Source organism: Anguilla anguilla, chromosome 16 (assembly GCF_013347855.1).
Source record: "Anguilla anguilla isolate fAngAng1 chromosome 16, fAngAng1.pri, whole genome shotgun sequence".
NCBI classification, from domain to species: domain Eukaryota; kingdom Metazoa; phylum Chordata; class Actinopteri; order Anguilliformes; family Anguillidae; genus Anguilla; species Anguilla anguilla.
In genome coordinates this window covers 33,518,936-33,542,574 of record NC_049216.1, presented here as the reverse complement: position 1 = coordinate 33,542,574, position 23,639 = coordinate 33,518,936, and the positions used below count along the sequence as shown (strand labels likewise).

Below are 23,639 nucleotides of genomic sequence, written 5' to 3'. Positions count from 1 at the left end.
TAAACCCCTGCACCTAGCATGTAGCACGCACCCTACATGCATGCGCATGTACGCACTCATGCGCATACACGCGTGTGCACACGCGTTACTGGTGCCGTGTGAACAGGGGTTTGGCAGTTCCAGCTGGAACAGGCTCCAGGATGTCCCCCAGTAAACTGGAGGAGGTGGTGTTAGTTTGCCTCCTGGATCCCTTGATAATGTGCTCACAATGGGATTGATCTGCTGTCACGGCTGTACCGTAACTGATGAATCCCCCCCCCCCCCCGCCTCACCCCCCAAACCCCCCCCCCCCCCCCCACACCCCCCTGGAAGGGATAATGTGACAGATGGCTGCTCGCAGATTGTAAGGTGATGTATGTGCATGTCAATACAGCATTGAGAGCAGCGAACAATGATACTGTAGCCTGAGCTCTGGGGGGGGGAGGGGGGGGCAGAGTGCCGGGGGCTTAGTGCCTGAGAGCTGGGGGATTCCTGACTGCGTCCTCCCATTTCACTGACCTTCAGATGACCTTCAAAGGTCCAAATGACCTTCTGCTCCTGAACGTTTTAAAATCTCGGGAAATTTAAAGAAAGAAAAGAAAAACTTGTTCCACAATGGGAGGAAAAATCCCTAACTCTGCAAGTAATAAATTACAAAGGTTGCAAAGGAATAATAGAAGACTTCCCCACAAAAGTCCTTTTTTTTTTTTTACAGTGTCTCTGTGTTTATGAAAAACACTTTTGAAGTGTAATCTCTTGAATGTATTTTTATTTATGCGCAGTGGAGAGTTTTCACCCTGTGGTTGAACCATAGCGAAATACGGTGAAATCGCAGTCTGCAGGAAAACTTAATGTGTGGTGTATCATCTGTGCTACGTGTGTTGTTCAAATACAGGAAGTGAAGAGCATTATAATAGAGCAGATAAAGAGGGGAGGGGAGGGGTCATGACCCCCATAGTGGGCGGACCTCTAGTGATCAATCACTCATTTGGTCATCACTCACTGATTGTTTGAACCGATCAAAAGAATTTTGTTCCTACAGGAAAACACCTGTTGGTGCCAATCATTGATCACACCAATGTGTTCAATCACCCTGACAGGTTTGAACCGATTAAAAGGTTTTGTTCCCTAGGGACAAACACGATTGGCTGAAATCAGGGTGTCCTTGGTATTGTATATATGGGGATGCTCTATGATATCAGGTTTGTGTCAGTTTTGGTTTGTGAAATTTTAAATTGTATTTTTCAGCATTGGCCTGATGCAAGGATTGTGAGTCTTGGACAAGGATCGGCTCTGATATGTTAATATGATGGACCAATATGATGATGCTGCATACTTATTTATTTCTAATGTGTCATTTTTAATCAAGGAACTTGCGAGGAAAGCTATACAGAGATCAACTAGCCCTCTAGACTCGTACTGTTTGCTGTATTGTAAACAAGTTGTAATATTTTGTTATACAGATTAGGTGCATTTTTCTTTTCATTTTTCCTTTCAAGTTTTCAAGTCGACATCTGTGCCCATTTACTGCTCTCATGTATTTGGAAACCTGGTTCCAGTTTGCCTTAGTGCCGTGATGTGATACAGACGAGAGTGGAGTTTTTCTACTGAGCAAGTAGTTCTGAATATCGGTGAAAATCGTTTCCCTTTACAATCGTCAGTGAGCTCAAAGGAATCTCACCGGTATCCCAACGGGTTAAAGGTTTCAGATAATTGTTTGTGCCACGGTTTGAATGACGTCGGTGCGATTGTAGAGAAAAATCAAGACAAAACCATTTGTCCGCTATTGTAGCGACAAGCGCTGCAATCAAGTGTAAATTGTGCTGTGATTTTCCCAGTCATTACACCCCCCCTGATCAAATCTGCAGCCATTGTTGTAAACAACATTCCGCTCCTCGTAGCCATGCCCTTCAAGCGGTTTTTCGGTATGTCCAGTAATATTGCCGGCTATATAATATGATGTAATGTCAGACATGCATGAATGGATGTTTTGTTATTTTGATTTCCTTGTGACTGATTCCCCTGATGGGTTATTTAGGAGGCTTATCTGCTGGTGGACTTTGAGTGGAATGATCAAGATAATTTTTTTTTGTAGCGGACAATCCACCCTCTCTGTGTATTTTTATACTTTATGCGGTCGGAGGGGTGCAAGGGGGGGCCAGAGAAATATAGAATCACAGGTACAGGGAGTGCAATGGTGGGGAATTTAACCCTCAGCCACTGGGGAAGGAGGGGGGGGGGTGGGTGGGTGGGTAGAGGGGGGGGGGGCTCTACCCACTGTGACCAGGCACCTTTTTATTCTTTTATGTTGAACCCCAGTCGTTTTTGGGGTTCAGGGGTGAAGAATGACCCCCCTCTTACCGGCCGATGTTCTTTTCTCTTCTTCCCAGAGGAAGATTAGTCGCTCAGTACGCCGTCACTTCAGGTCTTTCTCCTCTTCTAGGGCGGCTCTGTGGTGGCATTGATTCGTAGCGGGGTTTGTGAGAAGGCTGTTCATCCTCAGACATCCTCAGGCTTTAAAAGGTTACTTTTGTAGGTTGCGGTGCAGGTTTAAATGTAAGGTGGTTGGAGGTACACAGATGCCCTTTCCCGTTAGGAGAGTGGAATTTAATTGGCCAGCCGGAAACCCCCAATCAGGCCCTCCGGCGCTGTCTGTGTGTGTTGTCACTGGCGCTGGCGGACTTAGGAGGAATTCCAGAAGAGCGTGCTGTTATTTTAGTTGGCCCGCACTGTGCAGTTTTCTGCTTTCCGTGCTGCCCGTGTCATTAGCTTTGACGGGCTAGTCCAGAGTCTGCGTTGGGGGAACCTTTGCAGAACGGTTCACTGGTATTTAATTTAATGACTTTTCTGTGGAGATGCACTGGAGGTTCAGTGCTAATGTTCGGTCAGGAGCCGGAAGACCAAGAAGGTTTAAGTGCATTATGTGCGTGTGTGCGTGCGTGTGCCTGTGTGCATGCATGCATTATGTATGTGCTGCAGAATCCCTTAAAGAGACAGAGACTGAATCTAAGGCTAAGAGCATCTACTGTACACTACAGCTGGCTCGGCGCACTACTGGATTTTTCAGCCTTATCAAAGGGGTTACCCTGTAGAGTGGGTACTCTGTGTACAGGGGTATCCCTGTAGAGTGGGTACTCTGTGTACAGGGGTATCCCTGTAGAGTGGTTACTCTGTGCGGAGTGGTTTGCTTAAGGGTTCAAGGGCAGTGTCCCACCCGGCAATCAAACCTGAGAACTTCTAGCGTCAAAGGAATAATAGAAGACTTCCCGGCAAAATTACGTTTATGAAAAACACTTTTGAAGTGCAATCTCTTGAATTTTATTTTCGTTCACGTGCAGCGGAGAGTTTTCTCCCTGTGGTTGAACCGTAGCCAAATGCGGTGAAATGGATGGGCTGTTGGATCCACTGACTGTCTTTGAGTTGACCACCAACCGCCAACCACTGACTGACTGTGGAGGCTCAACTTTGTTGGGGGTGGGGGGGGTGGGGGGGTGGGGGAGGAGTCACAGGCAGGGGGAGGAGTCACGGGAGGGTTGCCTAGCAACAGTTCTGAAGTGGATCTTTTTTTGTGAAGAAGAAGAAGAAGTTGGCGCCGGGGGGATAAACCTCCCGGCTTCTTTTATTCACCCAGAACACCTTTGATTTTAATGAAGACGGAGACGCAGGTGCGCGAGAGAGACCGTTAATTCTCTGCAGTCGAAATGAGGCAGAAATTAATCGACGGGCTTGTGTTTGCATTGTGCTGATTTTAATTGTGTGTTCAGATGTTCTCCCCTTCAGAGGTAGTTTTAATATGCTTGATATTCTGTCTCAGGAGGAAGCTAACGTCCAGAACCTTGAAAGACCTTTTTTATTATTCATTTTTTTTTCCAGAGCGCTGTTTCTGCGCTTTGTGCGAGTGTATTTGAGTGTGTCTGTGTGTGCGCGTGTGTGTGTATTTGAGTGTGTGTGTGTGTGTGTGTGTATGTGCGTGCGTGCGTGCGTGTGTGTGTGTATGAGTGTGTGTTTGTGCATGCGTGCGTGAGTGTGTGCTTTCTGAACAGAAGTGCTGTTGTGCTGTCTGCTTCGGTGTGCACATGCCCCACATGCTTCTCTCTGGACAGCATGCTGATGAGGGGCTGATGGGGGGCTGATGGGGGAGGCGGTTGGGGGGGGGGGGCTATGTGAAATGAAAATGCTTCTGAATAAAATCTGTGGAGCTGGAGTGTTTCCATCTAAAGCACCCCAGGAATTAATGTGCTTCTTATCTGTGAGAGCTGCAGTGATGCGCAAGTAACTGTCTGTGTGCGTGTGCGTGTGTGTGTGCGCTCAAGCAAGTGTGTGTATATGTGTGTGTGTTTATGCATGCTTGTTTGTGTGTGTGTGCTGGCGTGCGTGTGTTTGCGTGTGTGTGTTCAAGCGAGTGTGTGTGTATGTGTCTGGGTGCGTGTGTGTGTGATTGTTTGTGTGCTTGTTTGTGTGTGTGTGTGCGCTGGTGTTTGTGTGTCTGTGCTTGTGTGTGCGTGCATGTGTCTGCATGTGTGTGCCTGTGCATGTGTGTGTGTGTGTCCATGTGAGTATGTGTGTGCATGCGTCTGTGTGTGTTCTTGCAAGTATGTGCGTGCGTGCGTGTGTGTGTGTGTGTGCGTGTGTGGGCGGACATGCTGAAGCTATTCTTCTCTTTCATGTTCTAAAGCAGATCAATAACCCATCATTCACTTGGGAGGAGAGCAGATATCGCGTCTTGCGTATCGAGTTGGTGCACAAAGCGTGAACAAGGCAAACATTTCGCTCGCAGAAACTCACACGTGTACATGTGTGACGTGATGTGTGCAGTATAGATCTTCTCTAATAGAACGTGCTGTCGTACATGTTTGTCATCACACAGCTCCCACATAGCCCCCCCCCCCCCCCCCGGTTTTAGTGACTTCCTGCTTGTTTTGACGGCCAGCCCTGACACTTGTTAGCCTTCGGGAACAGATGTGAATAATGACTGTGTATTTACCAAATCACCAGCTGTCATCTGGTCACCTGAGCACCAGTGCCTGACCTCTGACCTCTTGACCTCTGAGCAGTGTGCATCAGGCAGAAGAGTGATAGGAAGCAAAGCCCTGTCACCCCAGCCCACTAGAGACTCTCAGAGATATCTAGAGACTGCCAGAGACCTGTATAGACTCTCAGAGATATCTAAAGACTCTCAGAGATATCTAAAGACTCTCAGAGACATCTAAAGACTCTCAGAGATATCTAAAGACTCTCAGAGACATCTAAAGACTCTCAGAGATATCTAGAGACTGCCAGAGACCTGTATAGACTGCCAGAGACATCTAAAGACTCTCAGAGATATCTAAAGACTCTCAGAGACATCTAAAGACTCTCAGAGATATCTAAAGACTCTCATAGACATCTAAAGACTCTCAGAGATATCTAAAGACTCTCAGAGACATCTAAAGACTCTCAGAGATATCTAAAGACTCTCATAGACATCTAAAGACTCTCAGAGATATCTAAAGACTCTCAGAGATATCTAAAGACTCTCATAGACATCTAAAGACTCTCAGAGATATCTAAAGACTCTCAGAGACATCTAAAGACTCTCAGAGACATCTAAAGACTCTCAGAGACATCTAAAGACTCTCAGAGATATCTAAAGACTCTCATAGACATCTAAAGACTCTCAGAGATATCTAAAGACTCTCATAGACATCTAAAGACTCTCAGAGACATCTAGAGACTGCTGGAGACTTCTGGCTCGTGCCCCCATTCCAGTGCCACTGGTCAATAATTACCTGCTGTCAGGCATTGATGTGGACACCATGGGGATGAACCACTTCACCGGTCCCGGTTCCACAAAGGGATAAGACTCAGAACACTGTATACCCTATTCCCTATACCCTACCTGTATACTTTATAGCCTAATCCCGACCTGTCTACCCTATTCCCTATACCCTACCTGTATACCCTGTCTCCTATGTCTTACCTGTATACTTTATAACCTGTACCCTACCTGTATACCTTGTACCTGTATACTCTATAACCTATTCCCTACCTGTATACCTTACTCCCTTTACCCTACCTGTATACTCCACTCCCTATACCCTACCTGTATACTCTACTCCCTATACCCTATCTTTATACCCTGCTCCCTATACCCTACCTGTATTCCTTATAACCTATTCCCTACCTGTATACCTTATTCCTTACCTGAGCCTTGTTGTTCTCGAGCTGTGGCCTGAAAACTGCTGTGATCCCCAAGCCAACCGTGAAGCACTGTGTCACGGGATTGGCTGATCGAGTGAACTGTCGTTCTAGAAAAAAAAAAAAGAAGGAAAAATCTGTTCGCATGCAGCCGAGAAAAAACTGACTTAACGGGTGTGAATGGACTGGAAGCATCAGCTCCATGTTCACTGTGCTGTGGACAGGGCAGCCGGCCAGACCGAGGCTCCTATCATACAAGCGCTCCATCGATTTCATGCTCTCTGCTCAAGTTTAAAGAACTTCAGTTCGCCGCAACAAACATCCCCTGAATCGAAAGAGAATGAGATATTCTAACGCACGTATGATTTACCTCGATTGTTGTTTTTTTTTTTTTTTTTTTTTTGCCGATTTCACGTGTCCTCAAGAGACCCAGACTACCACTCAAGCTGCCCTTTCCACGCAGCATAGCGGGTCAATACCTCTGTGGGGAGAGCCCCCTGCTGACACACAGAGAGCGCGATCAATTAAAAATGCGGGGGGGGGGTATCGGGAAAAATCAGCCGCATCATTGCTCCTGAGAAAAGCTGGGGGAATAAATGAGGTGTTTGTGTTTTTACTGCGTTCTGACCCATGTTTGACCTTGACGCCAGATTGTCAAGGTCACAAGCTTTATGAGTGAAGCCCGTGCGTAGAATGTTAACGTCACTGAGGGAGCGCACCACGGTAAAGATTCTTTTTGAGCACGCAGGCTTCTGTGAGCTTACATACCCGATCAGCAGAATTCTATAAAACCGTTGTTTTGCAGTGTGGTTGTGTCCTTATATCACCTTCGCGTAGCACGGTGATGTTTTCTCATATTACCTTTTTTTCTGTGAAGAGGATTGAAGTTGTTTTGAATGAGTGACGGTGAAGTGGCGACATAGCTCAGGAGGTAAGACCGATTGTCTGGCAGTCGGAGGGTTGCCGGTTCAAACCCCGCCCTGGGCGTGTCGAAGTGTCCTTGAGCAAGACTAACCCCCTAACTGCTCTGGCGAATGAGAGGCATCAATTGTAAAGCGCTTTGGATAAAAGCGCTATATAAATGCAGTCCATTTACCAAGTAGCGGCAGTTTTGTGCGCGTGCGTGAGCGTGTTTTTCACGGCGTAAGACGCCGCCTGCCGCTGGGTTTTCCGGTCGGTTTCCCTGCCGACGGCGAGTCGCCTTTGAGAGGCAGGCTTTGAGTCGGCATGCCGGCGTTCCCCCTTCTCCTCAGAACGGACCTGGATCTCCTCGCTCATTACCCTACGCTGGAAAAACACAGAGCAGGTCTCAAATGGCGCGATTATGCGTGCCCCGAACTTACAGTGCCACATTATCCCTGCAGAGTTTTTCCACTCTGGAGGTCTGGAGCCTCTGATTGGGAGGGGGATGTGAGATTGGGAGGGGGATGTGTGGGGGAGGGGGGGCATGTTAGTTTCTGTCCAAACTGTTTTTGGCAATGTGACTCTGACTGAGCCCTTTGTCTTTTTTGGGGGAGAAAATGGGACATATCACTTGCACTCAATCCGTCTTCATCATCTCCAGGACAGCCCAGTTAAAAGTCAACTCTACATTAAGAGTTAAAAGTGGTTTTGGGAAGCGTGCGTTGGTTGGAGTGTATCTGCTGCAGCCTCCCACCCAGTGCAGACTGAATAATGTTCCTTGTGATGCAAACTGCGATGGAGAATTTAAAACTCTTAATAGAGCTCATGCGGTCCCTGCTTCCACTATAATTTCAGTTTTAATTTCCTGAACTGACTCGGCTGAATTGTAGGTGACCCCCCCTTGACTCCTGGAGGGGGCCGCGGGTCCCTGCTCCCACAGGCTGGGTGTCTCTGATTGGTCCAGAGCTCCAAATAGGCCTGCATTCAGGATGGCTTTCCTTGGGCCTGGTCTTGCAGAGCTGCAAGGCCTGCAGGTTTTTTGCTGTTCATTCAGCACTGGGCTGATTGATTGGTTGATTGATTGATTGATTGAAGTGGTTTTGATTCTTTGCCTGCTTCCTTGTGTTTTTACTGGCTGATGAACGCAAACCAGCTGTGTCCCTGTGACCCTGCAGGAAATGTGCCCGTAAGCACATCACTGGTGTGTGTGCGTGTGTGTGCGTGTCTTTATTGTTTGTGTGTGTGTGTGTGTGTGTGTGTGTGTGTGTGTGTTTGTGTTTGCGCATATGTGTGTGTTTGTGTGTGCGTGTGTGTTTGTTTGTGTGTGTGTGTGTGTTTGTGTGTTTGTTTGTTTGTGTGTGTGTGTGTGTTTGTGTGTGTGTGTGTGTGTGTGTGTGTTTGTTTGTGTGTGTGTGTGTGTGTGTGTGTGTGTTTGTTTGTGTGTGTGTGTTTGTGTGTGTGTGTGTGTGTGTGTGTGTGTGTGTGCTGGTATATTTAGAGGAAGGTGTGCAGCTGTTTCTGCCTCCCAGTGTGCAGCTCAGGCCTCTGTAATTGCCTGCCACTCAGGGTAAGTCGATGTGACAGAGCCTGGAATTGCTCTTGGTGGCACAAACGCGCTGGAGCCTCTGCCTCCCTCCACGTGGCTCTGCAGGGCTCTTCCAGGCGACTTCATTTCCTGCCCTCAAAGGAAGTCTTGCCTCGCAACGGCAAGCCTGCCTCCTGAATAAGAGATGGTCTGGGCGGGCAGGGGAATGGGTTGTTGCCCCACAGCTCCTGAAGGCAGCCTGCTTTTAAACAGGAAGAAAAAAAAATGTGTGTACATGACCTTACATTACATTAAATTTATTTGGCAGACGCTTTTATCCAAAGCGACGTACAGTAAGTGTTCTCTGTAGTGTGTCAGGTGCCCAACTTTTGTCGAAGGCCTGGTTTGTCTCATCCCCGGCAAACATAACCAAAGCAGAACACGTCAAAGATGTTTGGACATTCAGAACCATCCTCCAGTGCCTGTGTGGATGTCCGCAGATACGGAGTCAGTGTGTACAGAACAGAGAGAGAGCACAGTCTGGCCCATCTCTTTATTACCGTTCTTTGCGTTCCGTGATGTGATGCAACTTCCTGTGTCGCCATAGAAACTGCTCCCGTAACCCTGTTGCGGTGTTTGTGTCATGCAGAAGACCCGATACGTGATGCTAAACCTTTTTAACCCTTTAGATTCCACTAAAGGTTGATGGGACTCGTGCAGATCCGTGAGAATTTTCGATGAAAGTGTGTCACCGATGACCAAAACTAACAATCGCATGAAATAGCTGATCGGTTCTTCATTTTGCCGAACGTATGGCTGATGTTTTTTTTTGGTTTTAAATTGCCATTCCTCTGCAGCAATGTTGCCGGTGTATGAAGGGTTCATGAGCGGCTCAGACTGAGGATTTGAGGCGGATCGGATGCCCACACAGGCCCTGGTCTCTGGGTATTGTGTGTGTGTGTGTGTGTGTGTGTGTGTGTGTGTGTGTGTGTCCATAACATATATTCCTCCCAGATCTGCGTTGACCTTTCCTAAATAATTGGTGCTACCAGTGTTGCCATGGCATCTGAGGTCCTCCCCACCACATCAGAGTGCCCACTCCCACACCCCAAGCATGATCCACCTCGCTCTCGTTTTCCTGAGGGGGCAGGGAGGCGGGGAGTTGGGGGTGTTGTGGGGTGGGGGGGGTTTTAATGGCAAAATCCCTGCACACTGTTTACTCTGGGTCAAAAAGCCAGCGGGCACGTGGTTGCTGTTGCCAGGCAACCCACCTAAAAAAAAAAAAAGCACACGTCATACTGCTGTTTTTCTGCCCCCGTCCCACATCTCTGCTGGGACAGGACGGGTGGGTGGGACCCCCCTCCTCTGACGTACGGGGCTGACATCTGACCCGTTTCGGGGTCAAGCCAGGGTATGAGACTTTTTTTGTTTTTCCAGGCTACCCAAGAAGTGTAGCGGAGGACAGCACACACACTTGTGTGTGAGCGATGGCTGTAAATACAGTCCCCGGCAGGGGTACTGGGTAGCGCCGCTGTTAGCGTGCGAGCGTCGTTCGTGCTAACGAGCTGAAAGGTGCCATTTTAATGTAAATTAGCCATAAATGGAGATGAGCTGCCCTGGGGCTGGCAGGGGGGAGGGGGGAGGGGAGGGAGATCTCCGGTGTTCTGCTGAGAATAAACACAGTTCCAGTTGCGGTACGCGATAGCCGTAGCAACACAGACATTTATTTGCTGGGATTGGACACGGTCGGGGCACCTTTCGGCAGAACAGGGGCTTCTGGGAAGGCGTGCTGCGGGGGTGGGGCGGGCGGGCGGGGGTGGGGGGTGGGGGGTAAGCGGTGGGGGCATTCGAGGGGGGGTGGGCGCGTTCCTGTCCTCTTAATTAGACTCTCAGCGGAGTCCTTGGCGCTGACAGGTCAGACACCTGCTCGTTCAGACGTAGACGAAGGGGGAAAATGAGGAGATCAAAGGGGTACAGTAATGAGCCAATCCACTGTGGTTTTGAGTGGAGAGATCTTGGGCATCGGGGCCGTGGTGGGGAGCGCTGGGCAGGCCGCACGGCTGCTGGCTTATGTGAACAGCCAGAAAATGAAACATTAATGGAGACCTATTTTCAGAGAGGGGGATTTTCTGGTCTTTTATTTGTTTTTTTTTTTGGTCGATGTGTGTGGTCAGTGTCCCATAGGGTCTGATCTGTGTGTGTGTGTGTGTGTAGCTGTTGTGCGTGCGTGTGTGTTGCTGTGTGTGCGTGTGTGTGTGTGCGTGCGTGTGCACGTGTGTGTGTGTTGGTGTGTGTGCATGTGTGTCTGTGTGTGTGTGCATGTGTGTGTGTGTTGGTGTGTGTGCATGTGTGTCTGTGTGTGTGTGCGCATGTGTGTGTGTGTTGATGTGTGTGCATGCATGTGCACATGTGTGTGTGTTGGTGTGTGTGCAGTATTGGGAAATGATGATAAGAAGGTGCAGCTCTGGCACGATGGTGGGAGCTCAGCCTGTACTCTACGGTTGGCCGAGTCTGTCTGTAAAACTGTGTCTCCAGACCTTCTCAGGCCTCAGTTTTCCAACAGTCACAAGAACATATGAATACACAATGAGGAGAGCAGGCCATTCAGTCCATCTAGGCTCCTCATTTACCCACAAGCTAGAATATCCGCTGCACTGCATCAGGCCTGCAGTTGAGCACCATAAGGGTCTCTTCCTCCACTGCTGAAACTGTTCCATGCACCAACCAGAAAACGACAAAAAATACCACCCCTTATCAGTGTGGTATGTGTGTAATATCTGCATTCATTTCCACAGCCTGCCCCTCTGGCCTGCTGACAGGACCGGAAACATATTTTATGAGTTTAACCCTTTGAAGAGTAGGATTTAAAAAATGTTTATTCCAAATTCGAAGTCAGTGTTCTGGAACTCAGATGTGGATTTGCTGGGTGTAACTCAGATGTGGATTTGCTGGGTGTAACTCAGGTGTGGATTTGCTGGATGTAGCTCAGGTGTGGATCTGCTGGGTGTAGCTCAGGTGTGGATCTGCTCTGAGTCACGCAGGTGTGGAATTTGGGGAGGCATGACCGTGCCGAGCTCTGACTCGCTCAGGTGAGCGTTACCGTGGCGATGTTGGTTGTTGTCCATGAGCCAGGTCTTTGCGGAGGAGCTGCTCTCCGCCGCTGCGGCGCTCACACCATGTCCCAGCCGAGCGAACGCCCGGACATCAGTACCCCAGTCACTGAGGGGTGTCCTGCACCCCCATTTTAACCTGCGTTTACCTGTGGGAGGTACAGTACTCCCAGCAGCCAGACCCCCTCCGTCCTGTTTAACCCGGTGTTCCAGTGCCCAGGTGATGCTGAATCAGGCACATCATTTTGAACTCATTTATGTTCTGGCATCAGACACCTGTAGTTTGATTTACTGTGAGCTCTGAAGCTTTTCGGCTTCCTCCTGATTGGTTGTCTGTCCAGCTGCACCATGCATATTTCATTTATATCCTTTCATTTCCCAGCACATTGCTGCTTGTTGCCCTTAAAACCGCCCCCTCCCTCCCCATCCCCCTACAAAACTGAAGCCATTTAGCCCCCTAAAAAAAAAGAGAAAAAGAACGAGACCAAGCGATCCAATCTCATGGAAACGGCCGCCCCGGCGGTGCGGTCTGCGGTTATGGAAGTTAGCGTCGAGCACCGCGCGGCGCGGCGCGGCGGGAATCGTAAAAGAGCGGGAAAGCCGGCCTCGCTGAGGCATTACCGCCGAAACGGACCCTCGGTAGCACGAAAGGTGCGCGATGGCAGGGGCGCCATGGGGGGGGGGAGGTTGCCTGGCAACTGTATCAGACGAGGAGCACGAGGCGCTGGGGAGCTGAGATTTGAATGGGGGGGGGGGGGGGGGCGGCGTCGTAACGACCGCCGTCTAAATGCTAAGTGACAGGGCCCGGGTCTCATTAGCTAAAGGGCAGGCGGTTACCTGGCTTTAATTCCTTCTTCCCCGATGGCACCGGGCGGGAGTCACGACTCCGGAAGGCCGACCCCTTTTTTCGCGCCGCCCGCGGTGGGAAGTGGTCTCGCGGCTTCGCCTCTCGCCGTTCCCCTGCGCGCCCCGTTCGCCAGTCGTCGTGACGGCTGCCATTTTCACACCCCGGTGCCATTTTGGAAGCTCGGCGAGAGACAAGTGAGGTTTGTGTTGGCGGTTTTTTTTCTTTCTTTCTTTCTTTTTTCCCCCCTCTCTTGCTCGGTAGTTCGCTGGAGGCAGATGGAAGCGGCCAGGTACATTTTTTTGTTTTAAAGACGAGGTCAGGCTGGAGGAGAACAGCAGTGCACACGCTGGGTGAGGGTTTACGGAGTTCCCTCTTCAGCCCTGATCCTCTGTCCCTTTCGCCTCGTTATGAAGTCTTTATCGAGCTGGTTACGAGACCCTCAGTGAGATGCTGTCTCTTTACACAGACTGCTGTGTGTGATTGTGCATGAGAGAGAGAGAGGGGGAGGGAGAGAGGGAGAAACCCAAAGAGAAAGAGGGGAGACAGTGATTTGTGTAAAGAAAAAAGGGGTTTTTCTCGGTCCAAATCGTGAACAACCACCCAACACGCTCTGTGTCCAAATCCTGCACAACCACCCAACACGCTCTGTGTCCAAATCCTGCACAACCACCCAACACGCTCTGTGTCCAAATCCTGCAGAACTGCCCAACACCCTCTGCATCTGAATCCTACTGGACTACCCTGTGCACCAGATTCCATTCTGTGTCAGCTCTAGCCGTGTCTGTGACATCACTGGGACCCGCTGCCCACCGATTGGCCGTCGTGCGATGGTTGTAACGCACACAGTGGGTGGCTGTGGAGTTCAGGCTGGCAGTGTGTGGCTGTGGAGTTCAGGCTAGCAGTGTGTGGCTGTGGAGTTCAGGCTCGCAGTGTGTGGCTGGAGAACGCCGGGGCTTGGCTGCTCTTGTTGGGATGAATGCGCTTTTCATTCTGCTTGTCACCCGCATGCCGACCAGCTGGAGAAGTTGGCGTCGCTGAGCGAAGTGGCAGATTTTCTCCAGTTCTGGCGCTGCCGCCACACCACATCACATCGCGTCAAACGGGTCCTGCTGCGACTGTCTGTACAGTTCACTCCACTCCAGGACGGCAGGAGAGGCTGCTGGATTGATTTGCTGTGGGTCCCTCAAGGCGGTTTGAATGCGTGGCCCACAATGCATCGCATCCCTGTGTACTTTTTTTGTCTCGACACCGAAAGGGAGAAGGCCAAACAAGTCATCTCTGTTTGCTGTCAGACAAGTGTCATCTGCTGGCGGTTCACAGCGTGAGCGAGGGATTGGAATGGCTTTGTGTCTGTGTCCTGTAATGACAGCGATTTTGAAGCCTGCGTGTGCTCTGTTTACTGACACAGTTCAATTTCTGTTTGTTTGTTTGTCTCTCTTTTTTTTTTCCTCCATTCGGTGGTTTCTGATTTTTGACAGCTGTGAATGGTCCCTGCGTTTTATCTCTCTTTCTCTTTTCTTTGTCCGTCTTTCTTTACTTCTTTTTTTTTTTTTTTTGCGAGAGCCGGTTCTCCGGTCGCGACAGATCTCAGCGGCGGCCCGGTGCCGGAAATATCGCGGTCTCGTAGCCTTCCGGCGTCGTCAAGAGCTCGTTTTGTTAAGCGGCCCGCTCCTGCCCGTGGAACAGAGCCCCCCGCCCCCTCCCCCCCCCTCCCCCCGCGGGAGCGCGTATCGGATGGAGCCGCCGGCTCCGTCTGCTGGCATGCCACGGCTTGCGGGTCGACTGGACTCGGTGGCGAGAGGGACGGGCGCGGGGGAGAGAGAGCGCATATGTGCCGCAGACGGAGCGGCCGCGATGGCGGCGACGACGGCGGCCATTTCTCACGGGCCCCGGGCTTCCCGCCGCACTCTCCCGTCTTCCCTGGGCGACCCATATAAATGTCAAACAGACGGGGTGGGGGGGCTGGGGGGGTCGGCGGGTCAGCCGTTTACTCATAAATCCCACTCGCTGCGAAGACAGGGGTCTTAAACTCCGGTCCCGCTGGGGGGGGGTTTCCATTTAGTTTTTTTGTGGCCTCCTTTCGGGCAGTGGACAGTTTCAAACTTGGAAACAGCTCGAGTCGACTCTTTAGCCAACCCGTTAGCGACTTCCTGTGCCCAGAAAGGCGGGAAAGCCCTGCGGACACTGCCCCCCCCCCCCCACCTCACCCACCCACACCCTCCCCCCCCCCTCAGGAGTGGAGTTTGTGCTCCGTGCTGTAAGAAGTGCCCAGAACATTCTGTGACAGATATTAATGCATTTGGACAGGCATACTAGGTGTTTTGTAGTCACATTGAGGTGGTTTTTTCCAGTTGGCTGAAGTCGATACCATAACGTCCAAACTGAGCACCATCCCTAAAAGTTTATATAAGATAGAGACTGGAGCGACTCATCGTTAAGTTTAATCTATTTTATTAAATTTACAATTTTTTTAAAGTTTTTTTTTTTGGTCCCTTTTTTTATACATTCAACTGCTGCATTGTAGACGCAGTTCACTATTACTCTTATTATTGTTGTCATTATTGTAAAAACCCAGGCTTTCCACAGTCAGTGAGTGGGTCTGTTCTCACCCTGCCCATCTGAGCCCATCCCTTTGGCTGGCAGCGTGCCTGGCGCTGGTGCCCGCTGGTGAGCCGCCGCTAACAGCTTTGCCCGCTGGTTCTGTGCCAGCGCCGATGCTGGTGCCACGCGGGGCCCCTGCCGCACACCTGCCCACCTGCCGCACCGTAAATAATTGAGCGGCAGGTAGACCTGGTGCCCCGCGGCCATGTTTATGCATGTCGGGAACAGCTGTTCCGAAATCACGAAACCAGGCTGTCTGAGGATGATGTTAGCGCTGTGCGCGCGCTAGTACAAAACCGGGCTGTCTGAGCAGCGCGATGTTACCGCCACAAAACCAGGCTGTCTGAGCAGCGCGATGTTAGCGCTGTGCGCACGCTAGTATAAAACCAGGCTGTCTGAGCAGCGCGATGTTAGCGCTGTGCGCACGCTAGTATAAAACCAGGCTGTCTGAGCAGCGCGATGTTAGCGCTGTGCGCATGCTAGTATAAAACCAGGCTGTCTGAGCAGCGCGATGTTAGCGCTGTGCGCACGCTAGTATAAAACCGGGCTGTCTGAGCAGCACGACGTTAGCGCTGTGCGCACGCTAGTATAAAACCAGGCTGTCTGAGCAGTGCGATGTTAGCGCTACAAAACCAGGCTGTCTGAGCAGCGCGATGTTCGCGCTATGTTCACACTTCTATAAAACCAGGCTGTCTGAGCGTAATGTTAGCGTTATGTGTATGCTAGTATAAAACCAGGCTGTCTCAGCAGCACGATGTTACCGCCACAAAACCAGGCTGTCTGAGCAGCGCGATGTTAGCGCTATGTGTATGCTAGTATAAATCCAGGCTGTCTGAGCAGCACAATGTTAGCGCTATGTGTATGCTAGTATAAATCCGGGCTGTCTGAGCAGCACGATGTTAGCGCTATGTGTATGCTAGTATAAATCCAGGCTGTCTGAGCAGCACAATGTTAGCGCTATGTGTATGCTAGTATAAATCCGGGCTGTCTGAGCAGCACAATGTTAGCGCTATGTGTATGCTAGTATAAATCCGGGCTGTCTGAGCAGCACAATGTTAGCGCTATGTGTATGCTAGTATAAATCCGGGCTGTCTGAGCAGCGCGATGTTAGCGCTGTGCGCGCGCTAGTATAAAACCAGACTGTCTGAGCAGCACAATGTTAGCGCTATGTGTATGCTAGTATAAATCCGGGCTGTCTGAGCAGCACGATGTTAGCGTTATGTGTATGCTAGTATAAATCCAGGCTGTCTGAGCAGCACAATGTTAGCGCTATGTGTATGCTAGTATAAATCCGGGCTGTCTGAGCAGCACGATGTTAGCGTTATGTGTATGCTAGTATAAATCCAGGCTGTCTGAGCAGCACGATGTTAGCGCTATGTGTACGCTAGTACAAAACCAGGCTGTCTGAGCAGCATTATGTTAGCATTGTGCGCGCGTTTGTTAGGAAATCCATTAGCATTACTGGCGTGGCAGCGATCGATGGTGGGAGAGTGCGGCTTCGAGAAACACAAAGTTATCGCAGAGGAGAAATTCTTATGCTGTCAAGTCAGTGATTGACGGCACCCAGTAGCTCCACATATTATGGGATGTACTTCTATCATTACACCCAACTACCGTGCTTCACTCAGGCTGGTTTTTTTGTGCATTTTCTTTTTACCAGCAGTGTTTTGTACAGAAATATTTCCCACACAAAGCTGAGCACCATGTTGTATCATGTTTCTGCATTATAACCACACGTGCAGTACCTGCCTCCGGGAGTTTCCTTTGAGGAAACCCCTCCCACTATGTCTGATTTGATTGGCTTTGAACCGTGACTGACACGCAGCCTAGCCCAGCTCCACAGTTACTGGTTAATGTTCAACATTCATCCTATTAGTATTTGTTATGGAATGTAAATATCTCACTTCAGCGTTTGCACTGTGGTGGTAAACTGAACTCGGCCGCGTTTAATCGATTGCTTTTCCTTGCGACTACACATCATTTTAAAGACACTCTGGCACAGCGTGACCGCAAAGCAATTACGTTCGCAGAAGAAAAATCATTACGGTTTGATAGCCGTCCAAAGTTATTGCTTGTGGTGTTAATTGTAGAAAACGGGTCAACCACAATATTCCTGAATACTTCCGAGCTCCCGGCTGGCTGTGTCGGTCTAACGCGGTGTTTCTCCGCTGTAGAAATCACACGCTGTGCTTTGGTCGAAGACAGAAGCTTTGGTTTTTTTTTTTTGTTTTTTCGTGTTTTCTCTGCAGTGTGTGAACGGTGGAGTACGTTCTGTATCACAGCTGCCATGTTTGGGCAGCGGGGCTGTTGGCGGAAACGTTATCTCCAGGCCTCGTTTCCTGTACAAGATTAAAACGGTTTCGCAGGTGACTCACGGAGCGACGTAAGATAACGCGACTGACGTGAGTCTCACGGAATGGCTAATCTTTGCATCGTCCTGCTCCCCCCTCTCCCCCCCCCCCCCCCCCCCCCCCCCGGGCGAACCAGCCGTTGGAACCGGCGAAGCCGTGTCTCCTAATTAGCGAGCTGTGAAAGGGCCTTGGATCTGCGCGATGCTGCTGCTCTGACTCAGTCCCAGAGGTCTTCTGCAAATTGCGGATGGATAACGAGGAGGGGTGTGAGGATCGAGTCCGAAATGCAGATGAGGGCTCGCGGGAAATCTCGACTTAGAACGAGACCTTCGAGCGATTTCTTCGCAGTTTTCTCTTAACAATAAATGACAACTGTTGTACTTGTTATGAGGAGTCTGCAGAAATGTTTTTTTTTTTTTCCAGTTGCTGTAAAAGTGCGTGTTTTCTGAATTACTGATGAGTTTCTGTTCTCACACGTCTCGTCTGAAGACGGGCAGGACGTGTGTGAATTGCAGACAAGGTGTCTGCGTTTCGCTGGGTCCCGCTGTGTGCTGCGGCAGTTTAAACATTCAGACGCAAGTGCTGGAGATTTCCCAACGTTTTGATCTGAGTCATGCGCGCACCCCTCCCCTCTCACGCTCCAGGGTAACGGCAGCCTGCACATCCCCTCAACAACACACCCTGCTCTCTCTCTCCCTCTCTCACCCTCTCCTTCTCCCTCTCTTTCTCTCTTTCCCTCTCCCCCTCTCTCCCTCTATCTCCCTCTCTCACCCATCTCACCCTCTATCTCTGTCTCCTCCCTCTCCTTCTCCGTTTCTCTCTGTCCTTATCCCTCTCCTCCCCCTCTCACCCTCTCCTTCTCTCCCTCTCTCTCTCCTTCTCCCTCTCTCTTTCTCTCTCCCCCTCCTTCTCCCTCTCTCTCGCGCTCTATATATATCTCACTCTGTCTCTGTTCATGTGGTAAATGAAAAAGAGATTGAGATATGTTTTGGTTGAGTGTGGCGGTTGGACATTATTATTGGTTTTTTTCTTTTTTTGGGGGCAGGCGCTGCGTAGGGGTGGGTTTTGGGTTTGTTACTCAGGTCTAACGTAGGGCTCATTCTGACGTATTCCTCCCTCTCTCCTGCAGGTTGGGTGAGTCTTGACCTGCCTCCCCCCATCCCTCACCCCTGGCCCTGGTTTCCCCCAACCCCCCGCCCCCCCACCTCTCTAACATGGCCTCCAAACCGCACCCCCCCCTCATGAAGAAGCACAGCCAGACGGACCTGATCAGCCGTCTGAAGACCCGCAAGATCCTGGGCGTCGGCGGCGAGGATGACGATGGCGAGGTGCACAGGTCAAAGGTCAGTTGGAGTTGTGGTGTCATAGGGCGCGCTTCCTCTCCTGCAGTGCCACACAGCCTGTGGTCTGCTTTTATTTTTCTGATGCATCTCCTCACCTTCTCGCCTTCCTTTCTCATCATCATGATTAACTTTTGATTGGGTAGAGTAAGTAGATCACAAATCGTGGGGCCCGTCCACACACTGGAGCAGAGCCTTAACAGATACCAGACCATGGGGCCAATCCACACACTGGAACAGAGCCTTAACAGATACCAGACCATGGGGCCAATCCACACACTGGAACAGAGCCTTAACAGATACCAGACCATGGGGCCCATCCACACACTGGAGCAGAGCCTTAACAGATACCAGACCATGGGGCCCGTCCACACACTGGAACAGAGCCTTAACAGATACCAGACTATGGGGCCCATCCACACACTGGAGCAGAGCCTTAACAGATACCAGACTATGGGGCCCATCCACACACTGGAACGGAGCTTAACAGATACCAGACTGTGGGGCCCATCCACACACTGGAACAGAGTCCCCAGCAGCACTTGAGGTCTGGTTGGACGGCCAAACTAACACCAGCCGTCAGAAGATGATCAATAGTTGTGTTTGTACATATTTATTTCAACAACTGGTCTGCCTGATGATAAATTTGTTTTGCAGCAGCTTGCTGTTGTGGTCCGCTTTCATGTTGAAATAGAAGTTTTTTTTTCCCAACTTGTACGGGAGGTAATATAACCTCAAAAAACAAACAAAAAAAAACGAATAGATAAATAAATAAATGCGTTAGATTTTACGTTGTGCGCTAGTAATCCTGGTTTTGTGTACGGTGTCGGCGCGTTCGTGAGGTTTGCTGTATTACCGCCAAATGGCAAAGATGTACTCCCTGGCCCTCCCGCTGAGCTGGTCTCTTAGCAACAGGTCTATACGGCCGCACATGATAAATGTACGGGCGCGTACCCAATTTACTGTACCTTCATTTAGCCAAAACGCAGCCCGCTAAACAAGTCCCGAAACGCCAGGAGATGAGCTTCCCAGCATGCCTTTCAGTGTCTCAACACACTCTCAAACCGTCTTTCGTGTAAAGGTAATGTGCTTACCGCATGAGAAATGTGATTTAAAAAAAATAGCATCTATGAAAATCCAATATGCGGTGAGTCCCCAGAAGACAGTAATCCTGTTGCTGTACATGAATGTATTATTTGAACGAGGCAGGTCTTTGTGGGAACTGAAGGCCTGCCAAGATCGGATATGTTTTAAAAGACGGGTTGAGCCAATAACCATGGCTTTAAATAGAAGCCCCTGTGCAGGCAGGTGGAACTGAGATGTTGTTCTAGCGTTTACTTTTCCCCCCCGTTATTACAAGACATCCGGTCGATCACAACTTACTGTTGGCATGCAAATCAAGGAGCTCAGTCTCTCAGATCTCTGTGCCCAGGCTGTACTCTCAGACTCTGTGCTCAGTCTCTCCGACTCTGCCTTCAGTCTCTCAGACTCTGTAATCAGTGTCTCAGACTCTGCGCTCAGTCTCAGACTCTGTGCTCAGTGTCTCAGACTCTGCGCTCAGTCTCTAAGACTCTGCCTTCAGTCTCTCAGACTCTGTAATCAGTGTCTCAGACTCTGCGCTCAGTCTCAGACTCTGTGCTCAGTGTCTCAGACTCTGCGCTCAGTCTCTAAGACTCTGCCTTCAGTCTCTCAGACTCTGTACTCAGTGTCTCAGACTCTGCGCTGTCTCAGACTCTGTGCTCAGTGTCTCAGACTCTGCGCTCAGTCTCAGACTCCGTGCTCAGTGTCTCAGACTCTGCGCTCAGTCTCAGACTCCGTGCTCAGTGTCTCAGACTCTGTGCTCAGTGTCTCAGACTCTGCGTTCAGTCTCAGACTCTGCGCTCAGTGTCTCATACTCTGCGCTCAGTCTCAGACTCTGTGCTCAGTCTCTCAGGCTCAGTCTCAGACTCCGTGCTCAGTCTTTCAGGCTCAGTCTCAGACTCTGCACACAGTCTCAGACTCTGTGCTCAGTGTCCCAGACTCTGTGCTCAGTCTCAGACTCCGTGCTCAGTCTCTCAGACTCTGTGCTCAGTGTCCCAGACTCTGCGCTCAGTCTCAGACTCCGTGCTCAGTGTCTCAGACTCTGCGCTCAGTCTCAGACTCCGTGCTCAGTGTCTCAGACTCTGTGCTCAGTGTCTCAGACTCTGCGTTCAGTCTCAGACTCTGCGCTCAGTGTCTCATACTCTGCGCTCAGTCTCAGACTCTGTGCTCAGTCTCTCAGGCTCAGTCTCAGACTCCGTGCTCAGTCTTTCAGGCTCAGTCTCAGACTCTGCACACAGTCTCAGACTCTGTGCTCAGTGTCCCAGACTCTGTGCTCAGTCTCAGACTCCGTGCTCAGTCTCTCAGACTCTGTGCTCAGTGTCCCAGACTCTGTGCTCAGTCTCAGACTCCGTGCTCAGTCTCTCAGACTCTGTGCTCAGTCTCAGACTCCGTGCTCAGTCTCTCAGACTCTGTGCTCAGTGTCTCAGACTCTGTGCTCAGTGTCTCAGGCTCAGTCTCAGACTCTGTGCTCAGTGTCTCAGACTCTGTGCTCAGTGTCTCAGGCTCAGTCTCAGACTCTGTGCTCAGTGTCTCAGACTCTGTGCTCAGTGTCTCAGACTCCCTCAGAAGCGTGTCTTTATCCGGCTCCTTCCCCCGGTCAGTGTCGGAGCTGAGTCATCCATCACTGGAATATTGGACGCCGCGGCAGGTAAACACCATTATGAGACCTGCTGGTGCGCGACGTTAAGAAGGCCATTCATCAGAGAAGAGTGGAGGAGCGCTCGCTATCTCCCCCTGTGAGAGAACAGAAGGGACAAATGCTCCTGACAGGGGAGGCATTTTCCTGTCCTTGTGTTTTTTTTCAGAATAAAAGACGGGGTTGGCATGGAAAAACTGTTCAGTGCAGTTGAATGCTAAAATCTGACTGCGGTTCAGAGGGAAATGCACTCGGACCCGGGCTCACTTCAGTAAGAATTAGCCGCAGCAGTGCAGGATACACATGCGTGGTACGGAGTCGGCTGTGGGAACTGGTGTTACGGCATGTGGAATTGTACGATGTCTGATGTCGATAAAGCTCAGGATGTATGAAGGGAACTACCCCCCCCTCCCCAGCCCCAGCCCCTCCAGGGGCCTGTTTTAACCCGCTGGAAAGATTCCTAACCCCCGCACCTCCGCCCCCACAGGTCAGCCGCTGTCAGACCCTGTTTCTCTCGTTTATCAGAGTCGCCATTCTCACGGCGGACGGAAGGCGCGTTCCCCTCCATAATTAGACCACAGACAGTGGGAGGTCCTACTCAGGGGACGAGGGAGTGGGGCGGGGCGACGGAGGGAGGTTCGGGGGGGGGGGGGGGGGGGGGGGGACTTCCTGCTGTTTGTTCATCTCCCCAGAGAGCGCGGGGACTTCCCTCAGAGAAGGAGGAGACTTACCTCTGAGAGGACAGAGGGGGGGCGGAGTCTCCCCTCCGAGTGGGCGGAGTCTCCCCTCTGAGTGGGCGGAGTCTCCCCTCTGCGTGGGCGGAGTCTCCCCTCAGACAGGGCAGAGCTCTGGTCAGGGGGGAGCACTGATTGGTAGTCCCCTTTGCTGGGAGTCAGGCAGGGTCGCTCGCCCTGCTGTGGTGCATGTTTATAAATCAGTGTTTTTTTTGGTGGGAAAGGGGCCGTTTAGCCGTACCCAGGGCTGCGGTCTCTGGGCACACGCACTCATTCATCACTTCCCTTCTTTTTTTTCTTTTTTTCTTTTTTAAGAACTTCTCTCAAAAAAAAGCAACCTGTTTTTTTTTCCATTGTAGCACAAATCCATATTTTTCAGTTTTGAGGGTATATGAACATACTTATTTCCTATTATAATAATAATAATAATAATAATATTTATTATTATTATTATTATTATTATTATTGTTGTTGTTATTACTGTATTTGAATATGGGCAAATATAGGCAGCAGTTTGGCATGTTCCCAGAATGCCATGGGGGCAGTGGTGCTTGTGTTGTGGTGAGTGAACGTGATGAATCAGCATTGTTCCCTAAAAACAAAAGGAGGAAGCACACGTCCCCAGTCACCTTTCCTGCACTGGCGGCCCCCAGCTCCTCCAGGACGGGAGAGGGGAACAGTCCCGCTTTCCTCCTGCTGAAAGAGAGAAGAGAGGAGTCACTCATCCCTCTGGGAGAGAGAGACTCCACTGCATCTTGACTAGTGTCAAACAGGAACTCTCTCTCTCTCTTTCTCTCTCTCTCTCTCTTTCCATCTACCTCTCTTTATCTCTCTTTCTATTTCTACCATTCTCTTTCTGCACCTCTCTCCATGCGTCCGTTTCAGCTATTCTCTCTCTCTCTCATTTTCTTTCTTTCTCTTGCTATCTACCTCTCTCTTTATCCCTCTTTCTATTTCTACCATTCTCCTTCTGCACCTCTCTGCATGTCTTCGTTTCAGCTATTCTCTCTCTTTCTCTCTCTCTCTTGGCTCTAACATCCTGCCTGTCCTCTGCACACACTGATGTCTGTTTGAGGTGGATTGTGGACTCCACAGCCCTGATTATCTGTGTAGAGTCTCCGGTAAACCAGTGTGCTCAGGCCAGGGAGGAGAGCCTGTTTGGTAAACGCTAAATGGACTGCATTTATATAGCGCTTTTATCCAAAGTGCTTTACAGTCGATGCCTCTCATTCACCCATTCACACACACACTCACACACTCACACACTCACACACACTCACACACTCACACACTCACACACACTCACACACTCACACACTCACACACACTCACACACTCACACACTCACACACTCAC

At 50.4% G+C, this 23,639-nt stretch overlaps 1 protein-coding gene across 1 annotated transcript in view; it reads left to right on the top strand.

Annotated features, from left to right (window-relative positions):
• Positions 1-23,639, top strand: part of LOC118215763 (tumor protein p53-inducible protein 11-like) — a 55,809-nt gene that overhangs the window by 22,187 nt on the left and 9,983 nt on the right. The window contains exon 3 of the mRNA XM_035396746.1: positions 18,623-18,836. Coding sequence (XP_035252637.1) covers positions 18,708-18,836 — 129 coding nt within the window. The 5' untranslated portion in view covers positions 18,623-18,707. The remainder of the gene's footprint in view (positions 1-18,622; positions 18,837-23,639) is intronic.